The sequence below is a fragment of the Phaethon lepturus genome, unplaced genomic scaffold (genome assembly GCF_000687285.1).
Source record: "Phaethon lepturus isolate BGI_N335 unplaced genomic scaffold, ASM68728v1 scaffold39427, whole genome shotgun sequence".
In the NCBI taxonomy this organism is placed as follows: domain Eukaryota; kingdom Metazoa; phylum Chordata; class Aves; order Phaethontiformes; family Phaethontidae; genus Phaethon; species Phaethon lepturus.
The window spans coordinates 15363-24566 of record NW_010553257.1 but is presented as its reverse complement, the minus strand read 5'-3'; the positions used below and the strand labels follow the sequence as shown (position 1 = coordinate 24566).

The window sequence follows — 9204 nt, the reverse complement described above, 5'->3', positions numbered from 1 at the left end:
GGGCTCCCCGCCGGCGGCGCTGCCCGGCGCAGCACGGCTTTGCCAGGGCCTTGGCTCTGGGTGCAGCTACAGCAGGAGCTTTCCAAGCATAAATACTGACCCTGCATTTTTATAAACATCATGCTAACACGTATGTAATATAACATAAATGATAACACCGTAAACACCTTCATTTCAACTATGTAACAGACCGCGGGTAGTATGTAAACCACTAGAATTGGCAGAATGAGCAAATGCTTTAAAAAAAAAAAAAAAACAACAACTATGCAAACTTATTTAGGATTCAGATGAGGATCATTCCGCTCAGCTTAGGGGCAAAACATTTAAATAAAAAAAATGCTTTTTTTTTTCCCCCCACACTGAGATTTTAATCCTGGATTAATTATTTTAGACATTTTCCATATTAATTAAAGCAGTATTGCTTCTTTTTTAAGTTCTTTATCTACTTTCTTTGAGTAAAGCTATTTAATACTGGAGATTGTGGAAAACATTTGTTCACGATTATCCAGACATACAGTCAAACAAGACTGAAACAAGAGCAGCATGCAAAAATGTATTTAAGGACTATCATCCCAAAATGCTGCTAAAAGCTATTAACCGGTACGTGTTAATTGCCACAGCATTCATATTAATTTTCACTTCAGGCCCGACATTGTGGAATATTTCCCTTGATACATTTTAAACAAAGTTTAATTTAAGGAACTGCTTCTATCAACACTTATGAAAATTAACAGCCAAGCAATTAGCACTCATGAATTATCCCTTCCCCCATGCTTTCTACAGCATCATTTTTAAAAGAGTTGCTACAAGAGAAATTGTTGGGTATTAACCCATTACCGAAATTAGCCACAAGAAACCCTGTAACACTATACAGAGGTACCATTCCTCACAATAGGATTTTTAGTGTCTGTCCAGCCAAAAATAATGTTGACCTATTTTTATTAAAATTATCTCCAGTAGTCAAGTAAACTCACAAAACCCCTGTAAGGTCAGAAAAGCCAGACTTCCTTAAATCTTCATTTTCAACTAGCAGTCATGAAAACCGAAATTAAAATATCTTGAGAAAACTAGACTGCATGCAGGAAAGGTTTTTGGCCTTGTAACTCAAGTTTATTCTAGAGCTGCATGATCCCTTCCTTCCATTTTGATCGTGATTGTCCAACTTTCTTCTTTGACTACGTTGTGCACCTTTAGCATCTCTTTTTTGACTGTCCTGTAACACTTCTGTGTTTGCCAACATTCTTCTGAGGATGCAAGGAGCAGCCATTCGGTGGCAGGCACATCAAAAATTGATTTGATGAGACATTTTAGTGATGAAAATTTCTTACAGGTAGCAGAGACCTGGAAGAAAAAATGGATGTGGACTGGCTTCAAAGATGATTTCAAGGGGAAATGTGAACAGAGGCCTCAGCGGTTATTCATTCAGTATGCGGTTCCTACAAAGCTGAACATTTAATTCTAGCATGATTTTCCTCTATTCCAGTAGCTAAACACATCTCGGTAACATTTTTCTTACTAGTGGGAATGGTCATGCAGTTGAATAGCTTTGACACTAATACTGTACTAAATCAGTATGCTTTAAGATAAATATCTCAGACAAAACTCATCGTCATGGCTTTCCAGCAACTCATGCAAATTACACTTGTAATTTGGAAAGAAATATTCCGAATTTCTATAGAATGAAAAGATAACACATGCTTTTAAGGCAATTAATGAAAGCAGGCAGGTAACGTATAGGTAAACTGAATCTTGTGAATCTCACAGTTGTGTCACTGAAATGAGCCATTACAACGCTCCTGTGTTTCATCTGTAGTACTTGGCTACAGCTTTCAAATCTGTCTTATGGTCAGTCTTATTTTCCCAACCTTATCAATAATTGGCAAGTTGGAACCATAAGCCATCAGCATTTGATTTTTCAAATTCTGCAAACAGAAATATACCCAACGTTATCTATAAAATGGATGATAATTTAATTTGCATGCAGATAAAGGAAATCAATTTGGCCACTGATTTCTTAAGCCTTCAAGTAATTTTCTATACAAATGACAACTGACATAATCACAAATAACTAAAGGCTTCTTTTCATACAACACTCTTAGCAACAGTTTTCAAGATTTATTAACCAAGATGTACACATGATTTACAAACCATGCAAACAGATGCAAGGGTTAATTTTACTTTAACTATTTTAAGGAAAAACTTGAAGATACGGCCAAGAGTAGTTACTGTGGGTGTGTCTTTCATTAAGAGCTGAAGTTTTACAATGGACATGAAGGCCACAGGTCCGTCCCGTGTAGCTGTGGGGCAAGAATCACCTGAATTCTTGAGCTGATTAGAATATTTCCATTGTGGTTGCATTTCACAAGCCATATTCTCTACTATTTTGGTAATTAATGAACTGATCAGAACAAGAAGAAATTAGTGTGCTTTAAAATTTTATTATTTCATAAAATTGCAGAAGTGGTTATGAAAAAGACACTAAATCTGGCAGAAAATACCTGCAAGATGTAAGCATTTTAATAAATGTGCTTGGTTGACATTACAGCATGCAATGTTTTCTTATTTTAACTGATTATTTTAAAACAGTACATCAGATGGAGGGAGGGGCGAGAAGGACCCTGAAAGGAATGGTTTGATTTGATTTCAGGTCAGTTGAGGAGCTGAATTAGTGGCAAGTTAAAACCATTCAGAAAAGTTAAGCTGAGTACACACATGAACAAAGAGCTTTGATTCAGCAAGTAAAACTTTCCTCATGCTTTACCACTGAACCACAAAACCTGTGTTGTTCAACAAGCTAAAAATCTGCGTTACAAAACTCAAATATATATATAAACCAAAGGCCTAGTTACAATCTTAAAGATTTCAGAGCCACTGTGATCCCTTGAGTAAATAAAGTAGGGGGGTTTTAAGACATGTTTAATTAGGCCCCTAGCCCCTCCTCATCCCCCCTGCCTCTCCCCAATTATGTACCATTTCCCCAAGAGATATGGGGCTCTGTTAATTATGTAAATAAGTCACGCGCTATTCCCTGAAAGAACTGTATTTATGTGAAAAATACCACTCATCTATTATCAATAAAAAAAAATACGAGACCTATGATATTTCTTTAAAAATAATTTTTTAAAGCTAGATGGTTTTCAAGTTTACACTACTGTCTGAAAATACAACAGAACTGAAGTAAAATAACTCACTACTGAACTATAATGTTTCTTCTGTATCTCAGATGGTCAAGTAGGTATTTAAAAAAAAAAGACAATACATATGGAAGTATAGAAAATAAATTTTATAAGCATACTATTGACAAACTTACCAGAGTAACATAAACAATGCTGTTAAAATTAACATAGTGAGATTACATAACAAAATGACAATTCAGTTATTTTTGAGAGTTAAAAAGGTATTTTGATGTCTAGATCACCCTACAAATCACAATTGACTAACATCGAGGTATTTCATTAACATGTCAAACTATTCTGTATAGTACAATCTCCTTCAAATGGACCGAACACCTGCTAAATGCATCCGACTTTTAAATATGAAAATTAAGATGTTCATTACAGTCAACTATAATTCCTATTAATAGAATTTAATAGAGTAAAAAGTAGTTTGGATTATCAAAGTGAGAAGGAAACATGCTTACGTTCCTCAAGTTTCTGAGAAAACTTCTAGCAGTTCAGCCCAAATCATGCTCAAGTATTAAAGCAACAAGACTGGCACACTACTAAATTACAATGAAGTTCTCTTAATAAAGAAGTATTTATTTTATTTTTACTTCCTCTGTGCATGACTGTTGGAAGTACATTTAAATGTTTGCCAAACTGAAATTCCATTTGGTAAGAACAGCAAGCTTTGAGTTTAGAAAACAGGCATCTTAGCAGTACTTCAATGCTGACAACGCTATCATTTACTACTGAAGCCAGAAATTTTGAATAACTGAATTAGCACCGATTACTACATACTGCTAAGTATAAAATAACAACAGAGGCAGCTTTTAAACTATGAAGCTCATGTAGCAAAAGTTACCATTTCACAAATATTCTAAATACTTCTAGATATGCTACTGAAATTACATATCTGACTTTTCACTTTAAGAATATTTAACAGAATATGAAATTCTTCCATCACAATGGTAATGAAGCTCAAACTTCATACTCCCCCAGGAGACTCCACAAACAAATCCAGCAGAAAACAGACCTGTGCAGTATTTATAATTGTTTTGGAACAATATGACACTGATCCATCACACCAATGTTTATATTTCAGTTTCTAGAGTTTATGACAGAGAAAAAAATAGACAATACAGAGTAACTACATTGCACACAAGGAAAAATAGTTATCTACAATTCTGAGTAATATCAAATGCAAGCTCTTGAAATGAACGTAGTCAAGGAATTAATTTGACTTACCAGATTTGTAGTGAACCTCCTCCATGTATTACATAAATGAGTACTTGCACAGAACTATATTGTTTAGTCCTTTTTTGCCCCAGATATTGACCTATTGATGCTTCATTTTTTCACCCTCAAAACAGACAGTGGCTTTTCCCACTCTCATTGGAGCATTTTGAGGGTAAAGACAGCATAAACCATAGAATATTCAGCAAGTGCTACGATGTGGCTAGACAGAATAGATTTTTTTTTTTTAAATGCCAAATAACCAATAATTCATACAAAGGGTCTCACCATCAACTCTGTAGAGAGATGTCCTAGGACATTAGGCATGCCTAATGGTAAGGAGTAATTTTGTAATGAAAACAGGAGAAATGGTTCTACCGAACCTGGAACCATTATATTGAAGACTAAATGATGGCCTACCATAAAGTCTAATTAAATCTTGAACAAGTAAATGCACACGAGAACTGCCTAAGGCCCATCATCTTCAGGGCAGGGACCACCTGGATACGAGAAGAACATCCGGTCCACTTACCTTGCCATCAAATTTTGAGTACTCATTGAAGGGGTTATTCAGCTGCAGCGGACACTGCTCAAGTCGCACAGACAATATTGACTGCTTCCCAGAACACGGAGATTTTACTCTGAAATTCTTTTTTTCAAATAGTGAGCTCAGCTCCTCTGCTGTAGATCAGAAAAGAGATTAGAGTAGTTGTACTAGGAGATGTACAGCAGCTACTTTTTACCACAGAAAGATAACATTATAAGAAGGAGAACAAAATCAAATATAAAAAGCAACAAATGCTTTAGCAGGGCAGAATCTACCACCACTCTTTCATAGCCCAGAGATATGAAACCATAAGAAGTCTGAATGACGCTACTATGTAGGCTGAGGAAAAGATTAATTTTTCCCATACAGAGAATGGAACTGATCACTACAAGATCCACTTGAGTCAAGATAAAAATCAAGGTTCAAAGAGAGAATCACACATTCCTGGTCTTTCTGCTTGCCTACCTATTCCTAAATGAACAGTAAATGCTATGCAAAAGAACTGCTGACACATCTACAATACACCAAGCAAAAGCATTTCAGACTGAGCTTGTAACACATGATATTATGCTATATTACAGGACACTAGTATCCTACCCCATTACTATAGCGTAATGTCACTGTGCTGTCAGCAGTAGGCTTGGGACTACATCTGATCCAAAAGAATAATTTTTTCAGATTTTACATCTCATGGTAGACTGGATATGGTCTCCTCTCAAAAACGTGTCAAACTTGAAAACATCATTCCAGATAAACAGTCTGGACAATAAAAAAAAAAAGCTTTCTAAAAACAAAGGTGGTGAGAGTTAGTGAGTTCTTTGTGTGGCCTTTGTGAAGGCTCACAAATGCCTCTGACAAGCAGCTCTTCTTATATGAAGAGATTGCATAGCTGAATTTCCAGCAACAGTTTAACTCAAAATTTACAGGCATGCTTAAAAAAAAAAAAAAAAAATTAAAATTAGGCCTTCTTATGTTATAAGGTCACTACAAAATCAGGACAAAGCCTGAGGTGTTTTAGCATATCAGTACCAATGGGTCTCATCGGCAAGAAACTGTGACTGAATCTGGGCAAGTTTTTTTCCGCATCTGCTCTAGGAACCAAGTACCCCCAAACTCCATCAATCACTTCCTGAGAACCACCATCGGCTCTCCTAGCCCGCCTCTGCTCTGCGCACCTACGTTTGGATTCTCTTGCAACTCAAAAATTTACATGTTGCTTCTCCAGGGAAATGAAACTGCTCCTGAGACAGAATGATCTGCAGGGAGTTGGTTAATTTCTTAAAATGCGAAATTAAAACTTGTCAAATTATAACTAGTCAAAAGCTGAGTTTATTTTTATCAGCAGATTGCCTGAAAATTCAGACAGTTGGCAGAAGTGCTAAATACTGGCACTAAGAAATACCCAACAGTCTTGTGAGAGGCTGCGATTAACCAAAAAAGCTTGATTAAATCCTTTTTAAATGTGGCAACTTAAACTCCATTAGGTATTCTGGTTTTTGCAATAAGCTTATCTGTTTTTTAAAAAAAAATCCCAGTAACAATTATGCTAGATTATTGCCCTTAACTGGTATTTCTTGGGCGGTTGGAAAGTACTCAGTACCTTGGAATTCAATATAATGGTTTTATTGGTTCAAGTGAAAAAGCAAGTCTTTTTATCTTAAAGTTTTGTCTCTAGGGAAACATTAAGATTATTTATTTATCATTTCCTTTGTTGTGATGTGCAAAAAGAAGATCTCAAGAATCCTCCTGCATTCATTAGTGTGACATCTGTTTTGCTTTACGTTTTGTATAGCTTTTACTCAAGTCAAATATCTCACATGATTGAAGAGTTTAAATAATAGTACATGCTATAAGACAGTAAATTCAACTGGCTGAGATACAGTTTTCCTTTTCCAGAAAACTTCAGCATTTCAAAAAATTCAACTCATTTAGGAAGAAGAACCCAAAACCTTCTAAAGATTTGTGCAAAAAGCTAGAATAAAATAGATCTTTGAGCACTGAGCATTTTATCAAATAATTCCTGATAGAATCAGGCTGTGAGAGTTCCAATTAAAACCATTGAAAAAAATAATTAAATTATCAAATTTCAGGGAAAAAAAAGTCTCATATTTTTACATTAAACTTGCTTTAATTGCTTATTTTTAAATGCTTAAAACTAAGTTTTGCTGTTAGTCTATATTATATGTGTTTTTCACCTTTTATGCTTTTGTTAGCTATATGAGCTATTCTATATGGGCTGAATGCAAGGCTTTTGAAAGATTCCCTTGATATATTGATAATTTACATTTTACATTCATCTATTTCAGAGCATATAAAATGTAAATACAATGCTTTATTTCTTGCTTGCCCCTAAAAATACCCAGTATTTTATAAAAAAGAGTAACCTTTTGTATGTATATCCATATTTGGTTTATAGGACCCACAGACTGCTTTACTGACAATTCGATCTCTACACTGCACGAAGCTGAAATGTTCTTTTCATTTTACTGAAAAAGAACTGATGCACAGAAAGGTGGCACAGCAAACCACAAATCCCACACCTCCCGTGTGCTACACTTCCAATCAGCCAACTACCCCTGAAGCAACTTCATATTTGTTAATCCCCAAACCAACTCCAAACGCACGGAGAGTTTCAAGTCCATACGCTACTACCACCTTATCTTTCAAACTCATTCCTGACAACGCCAACAGCTTGTCTCATGACAGTGGGCAAACAGCTGATGAGTAGAAAATACTCTCTTTTGTCTCATTACCATACACAAAATTACTCGTCTCTCACTTCCCTTTATCCTGGTTAGCGTACTTTTATTTCTGTACATAGTAATTAAACATGGGAATCGAAAAATACTCAACTGCCCGATGCCTCAAGTTAAGACTACATATCCACCTGCAGGAGAGCGGAAAGGCTTCTCAGAGCTTCTCTCTACAGTAAGGCAATCCTGACAAGCGATCTCTGGAAGTGGTGTCGTCAGACTCCTGAACAAAACAACAACTTTCCAGCACCCTTTTAGTTTGCGTGGCGTCAACCATAGGCTCGACTTAGTCTAAAGCTCAGAGCTCAGAGAAACACAGTCAGAAGGAAGCCAAGCTCCCCCCATCTGAGAACAGCTATTTCTGTTGTTATTGCTTTCATACATGTTTTCCAATAACGTTCTGTTCCTCGAGTTCAGCAAAGTCTCGTACACACACGTGACGAAGAGGAAGATACAGCTGATACCCGTTAGGGCGCCTCAGTCCCTGGCCTCTTCCTACTGTGGTGTTCTTCATGCAAGTAAGCGAGGAACATCAGAACCTCCGTGACTAAGCAGAGGAGGAAAATCTGCCAATAAAGAGAGATACCGAGTGTCTGGACTTTTTATGTAACTTTTTATCTAAATTTGTTCTGTGGCAGGGAGGGGCTGATCTATTTGACTGCAACCCCAGCACGTTCTTGCAGAGGGGGACACCTCCGCTACGGCTGGCTGACAGATCATGTCTATCTTCAGGGCAGCACGTAAAAAGAACTAAATGTCATGGTGGAGCCCACATGAATTGAAAAAACCCCACAAAGAGCAGAGATCCAGCAGGAAACTGGAGTCTGACTGCAATTCAGTGTAAAGAAATATCAAGCAGTATGTAGTCATATAGGGATAAAATATAGTATACAGGGATAAAAAAGAAGAAGAGAATTGCATCGTCATTGATCAAATGCTATAAGACATGGAGCAAAGAAGAGTTGGAAGTTAGTAAATTAAACGTTAAAACCTACAACTCTGCTTACAGAAGTAGAAAGGCAAAAACATTTTAGAATGCATTAGTAGAGGTATCAAACATAGCTGAACACTGTACTAAGGATTAGCGCAACCGTGTTGCTCATGTGAGCAGCCTTGCTCAGTCCTCTAAAAAAAAAAGTTATTATAGAGCTGGAGAAGGTTCTGCAAATGACAGCCAGGAAGATACAAGGATTTAGGCAAAAAAAGGAGATTACACAAGGACCTCATTAAGATATACACAAATTTTGAAAGAAGTAGGCATGACAGACCATACAAAGGTTTGAATGTGTGTCAAATACAACAGGAATAGATACTAGCTTGAGCTATAAAATGAGAGAATTGAGACAGATTTTCCATTTCATATATTACAATTTAAATTATGTAGAACATCCAGTCAGAAATACTTCATTATATAATTAAAAAAAAGCAGAACAGCACATTTTTTGAGAAATCAGTGATACTAGTTTTTGCAAGGAAAGGCTAGATAAGCTAAGTTAGGCTTTCACTGAGG

At 36.3% G+C, this 9204-nt stretch overlaps 1 protein-coding gene across 1 annotated transcript in view; it reads right to left on the bottom strand.

The window, feature by feature from the left end:
• Positions 1-4926: 4926 nt before the first annotated feature.
• MAPKAP1 (mitogen-activated protein kinase associated protein 1) overlaps positions 4927-9204 on the bottom strand; it is a gene marked incomplete at its 3' end in the record, with an annotated part of 9459 nt that continues 5181 nt past the window's right edge. The window contains exon 3 of the mRNA XM_010291479.1: positions 4927-5075. Within this exon, the coding sequence (XP_010289781.1) occupies positions 4927-5075 (149 nt within the window). The remainder of the gene's footprint in view (positions 5076-9204) is intronic.